Here is a 20,328-nt window from a genome sequence, read left to right as displayed (position 1 = left end):
ATGCTCAACCACTGAGCCACCCAGGCTCCAGGCGTCCCTTAAATTGCTTTAAAAAGAAAGATCTATTTATTTTAGAGAGAGAGAGGGGCAGTGGGAGAGGGAGAAAAAAACCCCAGCAGACTCGGCGCTCAGTGCAGAGCACAGGGAACTGGGTTTCACAAGCTGGAGATCACCACCCGAGACTAGGACTGAAAGGAAAACCAAGAGTCAGATACCCAACTGACTTCGTCATGGAGGTGCCCCTTAAATAACTTCTAAAAATGCAAACCCATTTTAGGGCACAGAATTTTTACATTTAAATCTATTTCACAAAATAAATAAATAAATAAATAAATAAATAAATAAATAAATAAATCTATTTCACAATGTTGCTTTCTTTTTAAAAAAAAATATTTATTCATAAGAGACACACAAAGAGACAAGCTCCATGAGGGGAGTCCGACGCAGGACTCGATCCTGGGCCCCCAGGAGCACGCCCTGGGCTGAAGGCAGGTACCAAACCGCTGAGCCATCCAGGGATCCCACACTGTTGCTTTCTTAAAGGATTTAAGATTTGCTTTTAATTTTGTCATTGAAACTCTTTTTCCCTCACCAGTACCAAATTCCCGTATTTTCACTAGTGGGCAGAAGTGAAGACGTGAAATACGGGTCTGAGAATAAATAAGGTGTCTACCTTCTTACCATGCAAATATTTGATAGAAGAAACCTATATGCTGAAGTAGGAATGTAAAAACTCATTGTAAAAAAAAAAAAAAAAAACAAAACACACACACACACACAGAATACTAGAAGTTTTGAAAGTTTCACTATTTTGACTTTTCACTCTACGGGCTTAATTAATATCATAATTTTTAAAGATTCGATTTTATATAAGTGGGCCCTGAACAGCAATGGCTGGGGTCGTGAAGCCATCTACCTGGGGAGCATGATCTGCCCCTTCGCCCCAGGAAGCCTCCCTTTGTTTGCTTTTTATAATTCTGATTAGCTATACATAAAACTTGCTCTAACAATTGTTTTATTTATCTTGGTGCGAAAAGGTGGTTTTATTAAAGCACAGGGACAGGACCCATGGGCAGGAAGAGCTGCCTATTTTCACAATTTTTAAATGTACAGTTTTCCGTTATTAAGGACATTGACGTTGCACAATCTAATTCCCGGTTCACCTTCTCCTTTAATTTTCCGGCTTACCATAAGGGGGCAGACGGAGACAACGTATCCGCCCCTCTGCGGGAGCATCCCGCCCCGCCTCACCCACGCATGCGCGCCTCACCTGCGGAAGGTGACAGAGGGCGGGGCAGAAGGCGGTGCTGGGGGCGGAGCAGAGGTGCGCAGGCGCGGCGCGGGCATTGTGACGTCAGGCCGCGCGGCCGGGCTGGGACCAGGCGGCGGCTCGCGGAGGCGCATCCTCTAGTGTGACGCGACGACTCTCCTCCCCACAAGCCGGCCCGCCCGCCCCCGGCCTCGCAGCCGCCGCCTCCCTAGCTCCCTCAGCGCGCGGAGCGCGGCCCAGCGGCCGGGGCGGAGGCCCGGGGGCGACGCGGCGCCGAGGGGCGGGGGCGGGCTTCTGAGCGCCGGGCGGCCGGGTCCGCGGCCGGTCGGTGCGCGGCGGGCGGGCGGCGGGCGCCGGTCTATATGGCGGCGGCTCTGTCCGGCCTGGCTGTCCGCCTTTCGCGCTCGGCCGCCGCCCGCTCCTATGGGGTCTTCTGCAAGGGGCTGACTCGCACGCTGCTCATCTTCTTCGACCTGGCCTGGCGGCTGCGCATCAACTTCCCGTACCTTTACATCGTGGCTTCGATGATGCTCAACGTCCGCCTGCAGGTGAGTGACCTTCCCGGAGCGCCTGTCAGCCCAGCGCGGCCCGGCCCACCCCGCCCCGGGACGGCAAAGATGCTGACAGGAGCTGCCCAGCTGGACGCTCAGTGTATGCCAGGCGACGAGCATGTTTCCTGCAGCCCCACGGGAGGAAAACCCGCTGAGGTTATTGTTGTCTCCGTTCTGCAAACGAGACTGGGGGCGGGGTGGAGCGGCTTGACCCGGGGCCGAGGGCCTCCAGCTGGGGCGTGGGGGTGAGGGGGCGTCCCCGGGGATGGTGGATGCTGGCACCGCTGGAAAGGCCGTGAAGAGGAAATTTTGCGCGCGCCCCGCCCCCCGTTATAAATGGTTGGGTTTTGGTTGACTTTGCTAGTTCCCGAACTTTACAAATGTTCAAATAATTATTTTGGAAACTTAAAACGGGTCAGTGTTTTGATAGAGGTGTCTTATTTATTCTGGTCGGAGTGAAAGTGGGGTGAGGGTGAAGAGGGGAAAATGAAGTGGACGAGGTAGAGACGCAAGAGGTTTCAGAGCGTCGACACTGTTCAGGCGTGGAATAGTAGGCGCTCACACACCCAGCACCCTGGAGATCACTGTAAGTGACATTTCTGCATCCCTTGAATTACAGATGCCCCTTTCTAGTGGGATGAAAAGTCGTCAGATTGAGAATTTTCCTTTACAAGTGTGTCATAGATGGCCAGATGCTGAGCTCCTCTTGGATTACATTTACACATTTTGGAGCGCCTGGCATAGGCTTTGATGGAGGAGGGACAGGTTCCTGACCTTCTGGAGCTTGCAGTCTGACAGTACTTGTGTTGCTCCCTGGTGTGCAAAATGAGAAAGTCTGACTGGTAGGATCAGGCATGTTGAGACCATGCAGGTGTTGTCGTTTTTTGGTCCTCTCTGGTTTGGTTGTATCAGAATGGAATTGTCGCTGCCTGGACCTTAACATTTTAGTGCCTATCACTGGTGATGGCAGGCTACTTAAAACCAATTAGTGATCAATATTGTGTGTTAAGGCAAGATGAGATGAATCTGCCTATGTCAAGATCCGAATTGGGATGTTTTTACATGAACAAGGGCCTGTGGCACACCTAAGTTACGGTACCAGACTGGAAGAGTGGAAAACGGAAATATCTTTCCAGCAGGTGATATGAATGAGTAAAGGGTACAGGATGTGGGGGTTGGGGTAAACCAGAAAGCCTGTGCTCTAGCCAGTTGCCACTAGCCAATGGTCGTTTGCCAGATACAGTGATTTTGAAGAGAAATTGGAAATACTGATTTTTAGATAACAAATTAACTCAAATTCTAAAAAAGTAAACTTGGCCAAAACAACATGTTAGCAGGCTATATTTGATACACTCCCTCCCCGCACCTCCTCCCTCCCCCCAGCTCCTACTTTGGAACGATGTGTTTAGAATTGCGTTAATGTTTTGCAGTCACATGTTGAATTACAAGAACTATAAGAGGTAACCTAGTACGTAATGTTGTTAAGAATTATCACGTTTTGAAAAAAAAGATACCACATTTTGTACCATTAAAGAAATCACTTCTGTCACGTGTTCGCTTAACTGTGTATGACTACCCTCTCCTCCAAACTACCATGACCACTCACCTGGATCATCTATTTTGCACTGGGCAGTAGTTTTTTTGTTTGTTTTTTGTTTTTTGTTTTTTTTACATAGGTGTCATTTCCCATAAAACAAGAGAGTAAAACTGCTCCTCATTGCACATAGAATGCAATTCACATTTTTATTCGGCAGATCTGGCTTTTGCCTACCTCTAACTTCCTTGAGTTGCGTCTTGTTTACTGTTCTTTCAGTTTCTTTACTACTGTCTGCACACACCAAGCCCCTTTTTGCCCCTGGGCATTTGCACAGGCTGTTCTTTCTTTGAATCTTTGAATGCTGGTACAGTCGCACTTCATTTCTGATTTCAGAGAGGCCTTGCATGATCAAAATATCTATATGATCTTGCGCTTCCTCTCATTTCGAGAGTACTGAAGGCTTGCTTGTACTAAGCAATAAGGAATAAAGGACTCCATTTCTAATATGCTTAGGGTTTCCAAATCTCACAATTGTTTGTAGTTGTTTGAGAATCTCAGGAACTGTTGTTTAAGTACAAATTTTATTACAAGGAATCTGTACTGTAATGATTGAGATTAGATGTATTTAGGAGGAGACAGACTAGCTCTATTTGGAGTGGTTTGGGCAGTCAGAAGGGCTCGGTACATACCAAGCCCAAAACACCGTGGTGGATGACACGGCATGAATAGTCCAGGTGCAGCTGTAGAGAAGCCCAAGAGCTGAACTGTAGGAGTGGAGTGTGGGCTTGTCATTCAGTTCAGGGGTGAGATGGGGGCAAGGGAGTCACAAAGTGGCCACCCAGTACGTTGGGGGCGAGCTAAGACCTGTGTGAGTATTTTAGGTTCGATCTCAGGCTTAATCAGGTGTGGTGGCAGTCATTTCACGTGCTGATGGGGAGCGTATGGGAGCAGGGTCTCTCTCTTCTTTACTAGGATAGTTAATCTACTTTAAATGCCCCTGCAGGTTTAGAGTTTCTGTTCATTTGTGGAAAATCACTAATTAAATTAACCTGACTTAAGGGTTTAATTACTCTGGCCTCTTGTAAAGGGAAGTGCTGCGGGAAATAGAATCTGAGAGAGAGGACAGCTATGGGTCGCCGCCTTTTTTACTCAGCACACTGTCCCTACCCTCTTCGTGACGGGTGCCATAGTAAAGGATGCTTTGGCCCACATGTTTGCTTAGGGCCCTGCATCATTTGTAGGGCAGTGAGACCTTTCCAGGAGGTTGATACCTCTTTTTTTTTTTTTTTTTTTTTTTTTTTATGATAGGCACACAGTGAGAGAGAGAGAGGCAGAGACACAGGCAGAGGGAGAAGCAGGCTCCATGCACCGGGAGCCCGACGTGGGATTCGATCCCGGGTCTCCAGGATCGCGCCCTGGGCCAAAGGCAGGCGTCAAACCGCTGCGCCACCCAGGGATCCCCATTGATACCTCTTTAATATGCAAGATGATTACATGAGAAAATAGATGCAAAAGGGCTTTGTAAACTGAGGAGCTTTATGATTTTATTTTATTTTTTTTTAAGATTTTATTTATTCATGAGAGACACACACACACAGAGGCAGAGACACAGGCAAAGGGAGAAGCAGGCTCCACCCAGGGAGCCCAACGCGGGACTCGATCCTAGGCCACCTGGGCTACCCTCTGATTTTAAAATATAGTTTGCAAGCTTAAGAAAAAAGTTGTTTTGGGGATCCCTGGGTGACTCAGTGGTTTAGTGCCTGCCTTTGGCCCAGGGCGTGATCCTGGAGTCTCGGGATCAAGTCCACGTCAGTCTTCCTGCATGAAGCCTACTTCTCCCTCTGCCTGTGTCTGTGCCTCTCTCTGTGTGTGTCTCTCATGAATAAATAAATAAAATCTTTAAAAAAATATATTGTTCACAAGCAAGCCTTAATCTACTGGAGTCCTTAGCATCCTACTTATACAGAATCTGAAACACAGGAGTAGAAAAATGAGAATCTGTAAGAAATACTAAATTAAAATTAGTAAAGGCAAGATGATAGATTATACTGAGAACCTATATAACCATTTATGCTTCCAATTTTTCCGTTATGCCGCCTGTGAGAAGAATCAAGTATCTTAGGCCCAGTTCACCTTGATTCTTAAAATTAAAAGAGAAGACCTCAGGGAGCCTGGGTGGCTCAGTCGGTTAAGCATCTGGACTCTTGATTTCAGCTGATGTCATGATCTCAGAATGGTGAGATTGAGCCCTGCACTGGGCATGGAGCCTCTCTCCCTCTGCCCACCCCACCCCCAAGGGAAAAAAAAAGAGAGAAGGCCTCAAAAAAGTCAGAGAAAAGACATGGTGAAGGTAGATGTTGTCACACTGAGCAGTGTCTTCCTTGGGATAGATGGTCTGTGCTGACTAGGCCCAGGAAGCTTCCTTTGGTTCCTCCCTCTCTGTGACCCCTCTTTTCCTCGCCTCTGACTGCTCTATCATAGTGTCATTTCTGATAGACTTTTTAAATTCACAGCTCCCTGTTTTATCGTGTTTGCCTATCACTTGAAAATCTATATTCGTTCATTCTAATTGGGTAAAGAGTTCAGTAGTGTAGGTAGGGAGAGCTGGTTGCCATTCTAAATAGAGCAGAAGGGCTTCATTAATTAGGTGGCATTTGAACAAAACCTTAGTGGTGAGGGCTTTAGCCTTGGAGATGGGGAGATGTTTGGGTAAGAAGAGTATCTTGTTCTGTGCAGAGAAGGCCCTGTATAGCTGGTGCAAGCCTGGTATTTTCCAGAACAGCAGGAGGCTGGTCCATGAAGAAGGTGGCTGGAGATTTGAACTGGGGGGTAAGGAGCATTGGAAGAACTTTGGCTTTGACTCTGATTACATGATCTTATATCCAAACAATTTCAAAAAGTAGTAAAGATCCCAAGATCCTAGTTGCAGGGTCACATGAAGCTTGAGATGTGTGTTATTCTGTTGCTCGATTGGGGGAAATTATAGATCATTAAGATAATGTAAAAGCTTATAAGCTTTGTGAAATCTTAGTCAAGCCAAAAGCATCAGCTCAGGAATTTGTTCTATAGGAACAATTGTATAGGGAACAACTATACTTTGAGATGGTAAATACCAAACATTCAGGAAATATAACAATACTATAGAATCTTTACATTCAAGTGAATGCTTTCATCATGGTTTTTTTTTTAATAAACTTTGAAAAATTTTCAACCTGTATAAAATGTTATTGTACAGTGAACACCTGTATCCATGAATCAGGTTGTTTTAAGCCTTTTTTTTAAAAAAAGATTTTATTTATTCATGAGAGACACAGAGGCAGAGACATAGGCAGAGGGAGAAGCAGGCTCCATGCAGGGAGCCTGATGCAAGACTTGATCCCAGGACTCCAGGATCACGCCCTGAGCCGACGAAGGCAAGATGCTTAACCGCTGAGCCACCCAGGCGTCCCAGGTTGTTTCAAGTCTTACAAAAAGTCCTATAGTGTGCCAAGCAGATATTAAAGTGTGCATGTTAGATCTCTATGTACTAATGTTAAAAGATACCAACCATATATAAAGTGAAGAAAAGGTTAAAAACTATTTTTTCATAAATGTGTTTGTTGGTACCCAGGGAGAGTGCTGCTGAGTCAGGAGAGAGCGTAGGCCTTGCTTCTCAAATGATCTGTAGAGAAGGGCCAGTGGTTCTTTACCTCCACAGACAGGGCAGCTTATAAACAACGCACATTTATTTCTTATAGTTCTGGAGGCCGGGAAGTCCAAGATCAAGACACCAGCAGAGCCAAGCCCTTGTGAGAGTTCTGATTCCTAGCTGGTGCCTTCTTGCTTGTCCTCTCATAGTCGAAGAGGCTTGGGATTTCTGTGGGGCCACTTTTTAAGAACACTAATCCCATTTATGAAGGCTCTACTCTCAAGACCTACACACTTCCCAGAGGCTTCAACCTCCTAAGACCACCATATTTAGGTTAGGGTTTCAGCATATGAATTTTGGGGGGACACACATTCAGACCATAGCACCTTCTGATGATTTTGTAAGGGCCAATAAAAATTAATTGCTTTCACGTGGAAAAGTGCAGCGTCTGTTTGAGATTCTCTCTCTCCCTCTCCCTCCATTCATAGGCTTGTGAGTGCTCCTCCTCTCTCAAAAATAAATCTTTGGAGGGGGATGCCTAGGTGCCTCAGCGATTTAGTGCCTACCTTCAGCCCAAGGCGTGGGCTTGGCTGGGATCCCTGGGATCGAGTCCCGTATCAGGCTCCCTGCACGGAGCCTGCTTCTGTCTCTGCCTCTCTCTCTCTGTGTGTGTCTCAAATAAATAAATAAAATATTTTAAAAAATACATCTTTAAGGGGAAAAGTCACAAGCTCTCCTAACTGAGCCAGCCAATCGCCCCCCACTGAGTGTCTGTTCTTACATGATCACAGTAACCAACTGGGGGACAGGGGAAACATGGGATGGTGGCTCCTACCTTCATAAGGACTTTGGCTTGTACTCTTGAGTAAAGTGGGAAATATTTCACTAAGATGGGACTTAGGGGCAGCCCAGGTGGCTCAATGGTTTAGCACCACCTTTGGCCCAAGGCCTGATCCTGGAGACCCGGGATCGAGTCCCACGTCGGGCTACATGCATGGAGCCTGCTTCTCCCTCTGCCTGTGTCTCTGCCCCTCTCTCTGTGTCTCATTAATAAATAAATAAAGTCTTTTTTAAAAAAATAAGATGGAACTTAATGTGATTTACTTTTTTAAAGGATTATTTTTTTAAAAAGCTTTGTTGGAATATTCAAATGTACCCCAAAATAGAGTAGTATAATAAACTCATACACACACACATATATACATACACATCTATGTCTCCATCACCCCTTTTCAGTAAGGATCAACTCTTTGTTAATCTTGCTTTATCTATTTCCTCAAGCCTACACCATCTTCATCTCCTCACCCCACACTGGATTTCTTTTTTTTTAAATCTCAGCCAGAATGGATTACTTTTTTGTTGTTACTTTTTTTTTTTTTAATTTTTTTTTTTTTTTTAATTTATGATAGTTACAGAGAGAGAGAGAGAGGCGGAGACACAGGCAGAGGGAGAAGCAGGCTCCATGCACCGGGAGCCCGATGTGGGATTCGATCCCGGGTCTCCAGGATCGCGCCCTGGGCCAAAGGCAGGCGCCAAACCGCTGCGCCACCCAGGGATCCCTGTTGTTACTTTTTTGTTGTTACTTTTACTTTGAAATGATTCAACTTAGAGAAAAGTTGCAAAAATTGTACAGAGAGTTCCCATAGACCCTTCACCTGCCTTCTGTTAGAGGCTAACTATACCATAGCATAGCTGAAAACTAAGAGATGAGCATCAGTCCCATACATTTGGATTTCACCGGTTTTTCCCACTGTGATTTTTCTCTTTCAGGACCTGGCACTACTAGATGACACATCTCCAATCTGTGACACTTCCTTAGCCTCTTCTTTTATATCTGTCAATTGGACATTCAGGCTGTTCTCACTTTTTGGCTACTATGAGTAATGCTGCCAGGAACATTCACATATAGGGTTCGTGTTTGAGCATGTTTTCATTTCTCTTAGATATTACCTAGGAGTGGAATTGCTGGCTCCTAGGGTAATCCTGTGTTTCACCATTTCAATAGGATTACTCTTTCTTCACTTCAGAATTGAGGGGAGAAGCAGGGAGATACTCAGGAATTCAGGAGGGAGGGAAATCGTGGTGGCTCCTGATCAAGGTGGCAGCAGGGGTGATACCGGGAGTGGTTGGGATATGGCTGTATTCTGGTGTTTGAGCCAACACGCCTTCCTTAAAGGACATAGTGTCACAGAAAGACTTGTCACATTTCTTTTTTTGTGAACTACCCTTGTTTTTTGCCCTTTTTTCTGTTGTCTTAATTTCTTAGAGCCTTGTATCTGTTAGAGTTTAAAAAGTTTGGTTTTTTGTTTAGTTATTATGTTTTGACTTTGATTATGGGTATAGTTAGTTGACATACTGAAGTTTACTTTTTTTTTTTTTTTTTATCTTTCTTTCTTTCTCTCTCTACACCCCATATGGGACTTGAACTCTCAACCTTGAGATCAAGAGTGACATACTCTACTGACTGAGCCAGCCAGGCACCCCCAAAGTTTATTTTTATGTGGTCAAATGTAATAATCTTTTCTGATTTTTGAGTTTGTCCTAGTTAGAAGGCCTTCCCAACTCATAGGCTATGAGGAATTAAACCTTATTTTATCTTGGTAAAAACAACATATACAGACACACACAGACACACATATATATGTAGATAATATATATATTAATATAAATTTTCTATAATATATAAAACAACATATACACACAGACACATATGTAGATAATATATATATTAATATAAATTTTCTATAAATTTTCTTTTTTTATAGATTTATTTATGATAGAGAGAGAGAGGCAGAGACATAGGCAGAGGGAGAAGCAGGCTCCATGCACCGGGATTCGATCCTGGGTCTCCAGGATCACGCCCTGGGCCAAAGGCAGGCGCCAAACCGCTGCGCCACCCAAGGATCCCTAAATTTTCTATAAGTTGCGCTGCCATGAAAACTGTGTGAATAGCTAGTCCTTGAGTGTATGTTAACTAGAAAGTAAGCTTCAAGAAGAAGAGCCCTGTTTGTCCTAACACCAGTGCCTAGAATAGTGCCTGGCCCAGGGCAGGAGCTCAATGAACACTTGCTGATTGAATCTGTAGCAGAAAATCATAGGCATAAAATCCCGAAGGAAAGGTTATTTGCATTTGTAAATTTTTAATTTAAAAGCCCAATTTGCCCTCCACTGGGGTTCTTGTACCATGTGTTTTCTCCAATGATGCAGGAGATACCTACCTCTGGGTGCTCCCCATTCACTGGTAGGCTACTGCCCCCTGGGCCTTGGCTTCTACCCCTCCATGGAAACCCACGGTCTGCATTGAAGTCACGTCCATGTTACCACCCAGTGGTCACTCCCATGTCTTCTGCTTTATAGAACCCCTCAGCCTGCATTTTGTTGTTCATTCCCTAAAGCACTCTTGACAATGATAGTTGCTGTTTATGGCCTATCAGAGAAGATGCTAGGCGCTTTCACACCCTCACAGCATGCAGAGGACAGAGAATTGCCTGAGGCCCCCAATGTCTGAGCTCACCTTTGGCTGTCAGGTTAAAAGAAGGAGGAAACCGGGTGGTGCCTAGCCAGAGCTGCATGACTGGCTTTTTAAGGGCAGATACGATTTGGATGTACTGAAAGATTAGTAACAGGAACTCTGTACTATTAGTGTTTCCTGTGGTTATGATTCAGCTTAATCTGGAGATGATGAGTTGTTCCTCTTTCTCATCCTCTGAGCTGGGGAGCACCATATCTTTTTTTACAGGTTTTTTGTTTGTTTTTTTTTTTCTTTGTTTTTTTAGATTTTATTTATTCATGAGAGACACACAGAGAGAGGCAGAGACATAGGCAGAGGGAGAAGCAGGCTCCTCACAGGGAGCCTCATATGGGACTCAATTCCAGGACCCCAGGATCACGACTTGAGCCAAAAGCAGATACTTAGCCACTGAGCCATCCAGGCACCCCTTTTACAGTTTTTTTTTTTTTTTTTTAATTTTCTATTTCCTTAAGTAATGTCTACACTCAACATGGAGCTTGAACTCACGACCCTGAGATCAAGAGTTGTGTGCTCGACAGACTGTGCCAACCAGGCATCCCTATGCTGGTAGTAATTTGAGGAATGTGGGCCATCTCCTCAGTCCGATTGCTTTAGTCATGAGCACAGAGATGTTAAATACTGATGTTCATGCCTGGAAGCTCTGGAAGCCAAGAGAGGCTGGGATGGGCCTGGAGCATGTTTGTGAGCCATTGTAAGGTGAGACTCCACAGCAAGCCCATTGTTCTGACCCTGCTCTTTGAGCTGTGTTGTCTTCCCAGCCCCCTTTGGGAATAGCCTTGCCAGCTGGCTTTCAGAAGCATAGAGGCCAGGATATTTTTAGTTTAGAGAGCAGTGGTATCCAGACTGTCAGGTCCCTGAGGCCATTAATAGCTCAGGTTAGAGAAGGTAGGATGACAGCAGTCCAAGAGGGCAGCAGCTGCCTAATTGGGTCAGGCCTATTGTTATGCAGCAGGTCAGCTGCCTCCAGCAGGCAGGGATTTTTGTGGAGGATGATTTTTCATATCTGCACTAGAAATCATGGACACACCTAGATAATCTTGTTTCCCTCTGCACATCACCCTTCTGGTCTTGTGGTTCCATTTTCAACCTTTGTCATCTTTTTTGGGGGGTGGGGGATGTGGGGTGAGGGAGTATATTCAGGAATTTACTCCCAGTACTACACTTTTTTTTTTTTTTCCTGGATGATACTCTTGAACTTCAAAACAGACTCCTTCCTTCACTCTGTTGGTTCAGTGTCAGTGGATAAGTTTATTTGCCAGAGTTTATGTTGCTTATTTTGTAGACTTAACACGGGGCGAGGAGGGGGTTGCGCAGAAGATGAGATTTCTAGGGCCAAGGACAGTTAATGATATAATTATGTGTATTGGGTACAATGTAATGTACCTATATATGTATTAGAGTGGGAAGAGTTATAAAAATATTTCACAAAGACAAATACCATATGATTTCACTTAAGTGTGGAATCTAAAAACCAAAACAGATGAACAAACCAAAAAAGAAACCCAAAAATACGGAGAATAGACTGATGGGTGCCAGAGGTGGTTGGTGGGAGGATGGGAAAAACGGGTGTAGGAGAGTGGAAGGGTATATAGGCTTTCAGTTATGGAATGATAAGTCAAAGGCATGGAAGGGACAGCATGAAGAATACAGTCGATGGTATCATAATAGTGTCGTATGGTGACAGATGGTAGCTACGCTTGCGGGGAGCAGAGCATAATTTATAGGGTTGAATCATTTTGTTGTACACTTGAAATATTGTCAGCTATACTTCAATAAAAAATATTTCGCTTGTTTAGAAATTATTTGAAAGTTATTGCTGGCTCTCAAAAAATAATGTATATGTCTAGTATTAGAAGTTTTCGTTAACTGGGATCCCTGGGTGGCGCAGCGGTTTGGCGCCTGCCTTTGGCCCAGGGCGCGATCCTGGAGACCTGGGATCGAATCCCACATCGGGCTCCCGGTGCATGGAGCCTGCTTCTCCCTCTGCCTGTGTCTCTGCGCCTCTCTCTCTCTGTGACTATCATAAATAAATAAAAATTAAAAAAAAAAAAGTTTTCGTTAACTGGTTGAGGGATCAGAGCCAAAATGTTTTCACTGACCTAAAGTATTTTTGTCAAGAGATTAAATACACAGTTTATTACTGAATTTACTAAAGAACTAGATCTTCAGGACAATGTATTCTAACATTACTAAATACATGATTATATTAGCGGTAGCTTAGCTTAAATTTTAACACAATTCTGGAAATTCTTCATCTTTCTGAACTGCTCTAAGTTTTTATACAAGGATGTACTAAAAGTGATTAGAAACTAATTTTCTTGAGAGTTGGCCCCTATTAAATGACATGTTTCTCATAATAATTAAAAAAAAAAAACAACTGGGCAGCCCGGTGGCTCAGTGGTTTAGCGCTGCCTTCAGCCCAGGGCCTGATCCCGGGGTTGAGTCCCACATCGGGCTCCCTTCATTGAGCCTGCTTCGCTCTCTGCCTATGTCTCTGCCTCTCTCTGTGTGTGTTTCTCATGAATAAATAAATAAAATCTTAAAAAACGTTTTTTTTAAAAAACTATGTTAATATGTATTAAAAACATATTTGAGAGGCTCCTGGGTGGCTCAGTTGCTTAAGCATTTGCCTTAAGTCTCAGAGACTTGGGATTGATATACGTGTATATATATATATGTATGTATGTATATATACACATATATATCACATATATATATACATACATATATAGATATACACACACACATATATATATATGAAAATGCTCCCATTTCAGGAAAATGTTCATTCTTACTGCATTTCAAGTTGGTAAAATAAATAGAAGGTTTGAAAGAATGTGCTTTGGAAAGTTAACTTGAAAGAACTATCTAGGGGATCCCTGGATGGCTCAGCGGTTTAGGGCATGATCCTGGAGTCCCGGGATCGAGTCCCGCATCAGGCTTCCTGCATGGAAGGAAATGCCTGTGTCTTTCCCTCTGCCTCCCTCCCACCCCCGTCTCTCATGAATAAATAAATAAAATCTTTAAAAAAAAAAAACTGTCTTAAAAAAAGCTGTCTAGAGAATTTGGTTAGATTTTTGACTCCGTGAGCTTTGAAGATTTTACTTATTTGAAAGAGAGGAGGAGAGAGAAAGTGCATGCACATGAAAGAGCAAGAGTGGGGTGAGGGACAGAGGGAGAAGCAGACTCCCTGTTGAGCAGGGAGCATGATTTGGTGGGCTCTATCCTGGGGCACTGGGGTCATGACTTGAGCCAAAGGCAGCTGCTTAACTGAGCCACCCAGGCACCCCAACTTGGTAAGCTTTGAAAGTACATTTGATCCTTGAACAATGGTGGGTGTTAGGAGTGCAGACCCCTGTGCAGTTGAAAATCCATGTATAAATTTTGACTCCTGGGCAGCCCCGGTGGCACAGCGGTTTTAGCGCTGCCTGCAGCCCAGGGCGTGATCCTGGAGACCCTGGATCGTGTCCCGTGTCGGGCTCTCTGCATGGAGCCTGCTTCTCCCTCTGCCTGTGTCTCTGCTTCTCATTCTCTCTATGTGTCTCTATGAATAAATAAATAAAATCTTTAAAAAATAAATAAACAAATAAATTTTGACTCCTCAAAAATCTAACTTACCAATAACAGTCAACATATATTTTGTGTCATATGCTGTATTCTTAGAAAAAAATAATATAGAAAAAAGAAAGTGTTATTATCAAAAGGGAAAGAAAATACATTTTACAGGATGTACTGTATTTGTTGAAAAAGACATGCATGTAAGTGGACCTGTGCAGTTCACAACCATGTGTTCAAGGGTCAGCTGTATTGAATTGTAGCCAGAATCCACACTTAATAAAATAAGATTGCACCTCATAAAAGTTCTCATCACAAGAAAAAATTGTAATTATGTGTGGTGATGGATGTCAACTTATGGTGAGTAATCATTTTGTAATATATACAAATATTGAACCTTTATATTGTACACCTGAAACTAATGTTATGTCAGTTAGATCTCATATTTGTGAGATATAAAATTGCATCTAACATCTGTGTATTGCTTTATACTGTTCAGATACATTTTTATCAGTTCTGTAGAGTAATGGTCACATTTCTATTGGTAAAAAGTTTTGAGCATGCCCTACAGATATACGGAGATGTATGTTTTTATAAATTGTATCTTTTGCTCCACCAAAATAAGGTATATATTGTAAAGCAGAAAAAGTTAGGGATCCCTGGGTGGCGCAGCAGTTTAGCGCCTGCCTTTGGCCCAGGGCGCAATCCTGGAGACCAGGGATTGAATCCCACGTCGGGCTCCCGGTGCATGGAGCCTGCTTCTCCCTCTGCCTATGTCTCTGCCTCTCTCTCTCTCTCTCTCTCTATCATAAATAAATTTAAAAAAAAAAAAAAAAAAAAAAAAAGAAAAAGTTAAAAGAGGAATGAAATAAAATGAACTAGACAAAGATGATTTGGTATTCTCTCCCTCACTCCTTGAGGTAGTGTCACCCCATCTAACAACTGCTGGACTAGAAGATCATTTAGAGTTTATCTGGAGCTAAGTTGTTTGTGCAAGAAGCACATCTAACCACCCTCTTTCTGAAGCACTCAATGCTGTTGGCATCTGTGACATGGCGTTTCCTGAGGTGCTCTGAGTCTTCTTGGTGGTTGGGGAGCCCTCGCTAGATCTTGGAGATCCTGGCCTTCTGTACCCCACTGTCTTCTTTTTATCCACCTTTCCAAAGCTGGTGACTTCAGAATCTAGGTCCCCAACTCTGACATCACTCTTTGAGCTAACAACTTTACTCATAATCAAAATGCATTCCCAGTTCCCGCAGCCAAACCCTCTGTGTCCCTATCTGAGCCATTTGACATCCCTCCAGACCTGCTGCTCCTCTCTGTTCTCTGTTAATGATGCCTTTGCTACCCAGAAGTGACAGCCACCTTTCTAACCTGTTGGCCACCAACTGGAAAAATACTTTGTCTCTCCTCTTCTTTCCTGTACCATTGGAATAGCCTCCTCATTGGAAATGTGCTTCCTTTTAGCCACCACACTACAGCCAGGTAATTAATCCAAAGGGCAGACCTGGCCAAACACCCCTTGGTGGCTCTGCATCGCCGCAGGATGTCATCACACTCCTCAAGCTGCAGCCACTGCCTCTCATTAGACCTGGTTGGCTTCCTGGCCCCCCATCCCTTCACTCGCTTTGCTTCTGTGTCAGCCTCCAGTAATTCTTGTTTTTCTCTTTGAGTGTAGTCTCAATTTTTTAAAAAATGTAACACGTATACACTCACCTAGCTTGGAGTCTCTGAGCTCCCCTAGTTAGAGAAACTGCAGCTTCCTGACCCCCATCTCTCTGTCCCCGCAGCCAGGCCTCAGCTACAGCTGGTTCTCCTTGTGCATATTCCTCTGTCCCTGAACTGCATGCTTGTTGCTCCCTGACTCTTCACTCAGGCTTTGTCTTTGTATTACTCTGGGAAATGAGCTCCCAGGCTCCTGTCTCACATCCCACATTTCCAGCCTCCCTTTCTCCCAGCAGAGTTGTGTTTTTTCGTTAGATGGCTCTTCCTTCAGGTGGCCTCTTAGAAAAATTATTAAATAGAGTTTATGCATTTCTTTATTTTTTATGTTTAATGCCCTGGGATTATGTTTTTTTTTTTTAATTTAAGATTTTTATTTATTTATTTATGAGAGAGACAGGGGGAGAGACACAGGCAGAGAGAGAAGCAGGCTTCATGCAGGGAGCCCAATGTGGGACTCGATCTCAGGACTTTAGGTTCATGCCCCGGGCTGAAGGCAGGCACCCAACCGCTGAGCCACCCAGACGTCCCTGGTTGGTTTTTGAAAGGACACGGGTCAACTTTTCTTTTTTTTTTTTTAAAGATTTTATTTATTTATTCATAGAGACAGAGAGAGAGAGAGAGAGAGAGAGAGGCAGAGACACAGGCAGAGGGAGAAGCAGGCTCCATGCAGCGAGCCTGATGTGGGACTCGATCCCTGGTCTCCAGGATCACACCCCGGGCTGCAGGCAGTGCTAAACCTCTGCGCCACTGGGGCTGCCCTTTTTTTTTTTTTTTTTTTTTTTTAAACTCAGTTAATGAACTAATGAGATGTTAGAATCAGTTTAAGGGAGAATTTAGACAAATCAAGCACACACGTAATCAGGAAGGCCAAATGGGTATAAAACTGGTCAATAAAAATAAAACTAAAAATAAAACTGGTCAGGGATCCCTGGGTGGCGCAGCGGTTTGGCGCCTGCCTTTGGCCCGGGGCATGATCCTGGAGACCCGGGATCGAATCCCGCGTCGGGCTCCCGGTGCATGGAGCCTGCTTCTCCCTCTGCCTGTGTCTCTGCCTCTCTCTCTCTGTGACTATCATAAATAAATAAAAATTAAAAAAATTAAAAAAAAAAAAAAAAAAAAAACTGGTCAGTATCACAGGCAATAATCAGTTGCCTAGACAAAATTTTTATTTCTTTGGATGAGAAATCTTTTGCCTTCCTCTCACATTTCCTACAACTCAGAGGGTTGTAAAGCAGCTTGGAGATAGGGTCAAGGCTCCATAAATTTAGGTAACTCAGGGACTCACTGGACAGCATGCCCAATCAACTTGTGGTTTGTCAACCTCAGGGCCCTTTCACAGCCTTTCCTGACACATCTTCCCCGCTGGAGACATAATGATATCAAAGAAAGATTATTCTTGGTCACAGAAAAAGGCTGGTCCCATTAGGGTTCCAAGTACAGTGAGAGTGTTAACCATCTGGTCACCTTGAATTTGCTCTTAAATGACCATTGAAGTCACAAATCAACTTCTGTCCTGAAGTTTTCAATGTAGAATCTCAGACTGGGCTTTCAAAAGCCTCTATTATTTGCTAGTCTGAGAGTGGGGAGCTAAGCCCAAGAACCTTTCTCTAGCATATTTACTTATACCTATAAATTCGGGTGAATTCTTCCCTTATCAAGGCTCTAGAATTTGCTGAGGTTCCTGATATGGCAGCCAGTGATCTTCCTTACCTCCCTGATGCTGCAGTGTTACATGCCAGGACCCTCCATGCTGGTTTTTCCTGGAAGGGCTTTGTGGGCATTAGATCCATAAATAAAGTTGACCTTGATTCCTTAAAAGTAGCTGGTCATGCTTGAGTCACTGAGAAGCATTCTCAAATAGGACACATCAGGTAGGGCCTTGGTCTGCATGATCAAGTCATCCAGTTACATCGTGATTAAAGAGAGGACAATCAATCCTGATTATTGAACCTACAGAAATAACTAAATAGCTGTGAAACGTACAAACCCTAAGAATGTTCATTTTTCATATTTTTAGGAAACGCTGAATTAATAATGTACTTTTTTTTTTAAGTATGTTCTTTTTGTTGTGATCTCTGATTGGTAGGTTATCATCTGTTTTCTGTCAAAATGTAGGAATCCTTGGTAACAGAAACTGTTAAAGAGATCTTCATATTTGTTCGGAAATACCTGGTGTGTGTACGCTCTTTTAAGACTCCGTCTTCGTAATAATACCTTAATTTGATTATCTCTTCCAGGTTCATATTGAGATCCATTGAAGGCCTTCTGCTGACCCTCGTGTGGTCAAGTCTCCACATCAGAGAACACACAGCATGAGGGACAGAGTCGGGGCTCTGGACACTTGCCTCGGGAAGGTGAAGGGGGTGGGAGAGGACTCAAACAGGCTGCTGTATGGACTTGGAAGAGCACAGGGGGAGAGCCCTTGTCCGTCAGGTATACCTTCCTCTTCCTGGATGCATACATCTGTGGTTGATGTGGATGGAAATTCACAAAATGAGGAGTTATCAGTGGAAATGAAAAATGCTCTCAGTGAGACCAGCCTCTTGCTCCTCAATGGCAATAAAGTGCTTCCATGTTTGAAAGAATCATTAAGAAGAAATTCAGCTTCCGTTGCGGCTCAGAGCAAGACTCTGGATCTGTTCTGTGCTCCTGCAGAAGAGTATTTGGCTGGGGTGTCCTGTGGTGTGAGGGACTGGCTGGGAGGGGGGCCAAGGGCAATCAACAGCCACAGAGGATGGTGCCACAAAGGAGAGCCTTGGGGGTTAGGACTACTGTGCTGTCAGAAAAGATTAGAAATGGGGATTTCTGAGGAGGAACCGCCAAGTGCTCTGCCAGAAGGGCCAGGCCTCGAGTTGGAACTGTCTTGCTTGCATTTCGTCCTGTCTACACTGTTGTACGCATGCCCTGAAGTTTTCCTGAATGATGAGACAAAATGTGTTTTCCTTGGCCATTTAGAGCCTGTGTTTTCAGAGCAAACAGTAGAAAACAAGAAAATGCTTTCAAGTATAAAAAGTACCTCAAACCATCTGCAGATAACACTGGGGTTACTGGCTCTACCAGCTTTTGAAGTAGCAAATCCATTATGCCATAGTTAAGGTACAAGCAGAACAATAAAAATAGTGAGATTAATTTTAAAAGTTGTCTTACAATGATTGCTTTCACACTGAGTCTGGATGCCAACAGGGCAGCCATGAAGTTCCTGCTTCAGTTTGTATGATCAGATGAACTCATGGGAAGTTGGTTGATATAAGAGGAGATTTTTGAACATGTTTTATCTTGTGCTTGAAAGACATTCAATATTGGGATACCTTTTCAATAACATTAATACATCCTATATAAATGTCAGGTTACAATGTAAAGATTTAACAAAATTCTTTATGTATCTTCAGCATTCATTCTAAAGGGCTACTGTCCCAGATACTGTCTCCTTAGACTGTCTGATCATCAGGTGGAAGTGCCTGTTTATGTACAAGTCAGCTCCTCCCTACTTGCTCTCAGCCCTGCTGATGTGATTGTGAGCTGCCACCATTTCTGCATTCTGTAGAATTTCGGTCAGCAGCAAAATTTGATTTTTGTCATATCCCTTTCCTTCCCCTTGAAACCCAGTTTAAATGGAGTCCTTATGGTGAAAGTTGAAATATTCAATGTCCTTTTAGTATAATCCTTTCTCAAACACGGAGCCCTAGCCCTGTCACCTGAAATAAAACAAGCTTGAGACCATCTGCTGTAGCTCAGGTAGGTAGGGGGAGACAGTATTTCCCCTGTAGAATGTTTCCAGTTTCCAGGAGCGGAGGTATCTCTTACACTAGCCTTTTTTCTGAGGTAACCCCTCTGGTTGTTGAGAATTCCAATCAAGGTCACCTCAGAGCATGAGTTTTTAAGGAGTCCTAAAGTAAGACAACCATTTTCGGGGTTACTCATTGCCTCTCTCCATTTGTGTCCTAAATTACTCTGCCGTGTGCTATTTTAGTGTTTTGGGAAAATGAAAAATAAAACGTGTTATTTAGCATAATAAGTGTCTTATTTTCTGCGTGTAGTCTTGATTCACCTTGTCATTTATCAATGCGGTCTTCCTCTTACTGAAAGTCTTTTAGCACCAGTCCAAGTAGGCTGCTCACTTAGAAGACCAGAAGCAGAGCTTGAAAGACAATCTGCGAAGCCAGGTCAGAACTCTACTCTCACTTTCCTCCCAGGACATAGTTAGAATGTGTTGTGATCCTCTGGGGTGGTGCTCACTGTGATAGCGGCCAGTGTAAAGGACACTGTCCGGGTTAGGGGTGGGTGGGGGTGAAAGCCCTGCTTAGTGGACCTTCTGTTTGGGGTCATGATGGATGATGTGAGGACACAGAGAAATGTTTTCTTGTCAAGCCATCCCCTCCTCCTTCTTCCTTTTTTTTTTTTTTTTTGTCTTTTTTAAACTAAGTCTGTTCCTTTGGGATAGAACTTTCTGGGATCCATCGACTGTTTTATTTATTTTGTAAACTGCAAGTACATAAATTTCAACCAGTTGCAAAGAACAAATACGGAATT

The 20,328-nt window shown here is 43.8% G+C and overlaps 1 protein-coding gene across 1 annotated transcript; it reads left to right on the top strand.

The window, feature by feature from the left end:
- Positions 1-230: 230 nt before the first annotated feature.
- LOC100683001 (small integral membrane protein 10-like protein 2A) lies at positions 231-19,813 on the top strand. The gene is made up of 3 exons (XM_038541713.1): positions 231-236; positions 1,483-1,818; positions 18,036-19,813. Exons 1-3 carry the CDS (start codon positions 231-233, stop codon positions 18,054-18,056), a joined length of 363 nt encoding a protein of 120 aa, XP_038397641.1. The 3' UTR covers positions 18,057-19,813.
- The last annotated feature ends 515 nt before the right edge of the window (positions 19,814-20,328 follow it).

Source organism: Canis lupus, chromosome 6, assembly GCF_011100685.1.
Source record: "Canis lupus familiaris isolate Mischka breed German Shepherd chromosome 6, alternate assembly UU_Cfam_GSD_1.0, whole genome shotgun sequence".
Lineage (NCBI taxonomy): Eukaryota > Metazoa > Chordata > Mammalia > Carnivora > Canidae > Canis > Canis lupus.
This window is presented reverse-complemented; position numbering and strand designations above follow the sequence as displayed.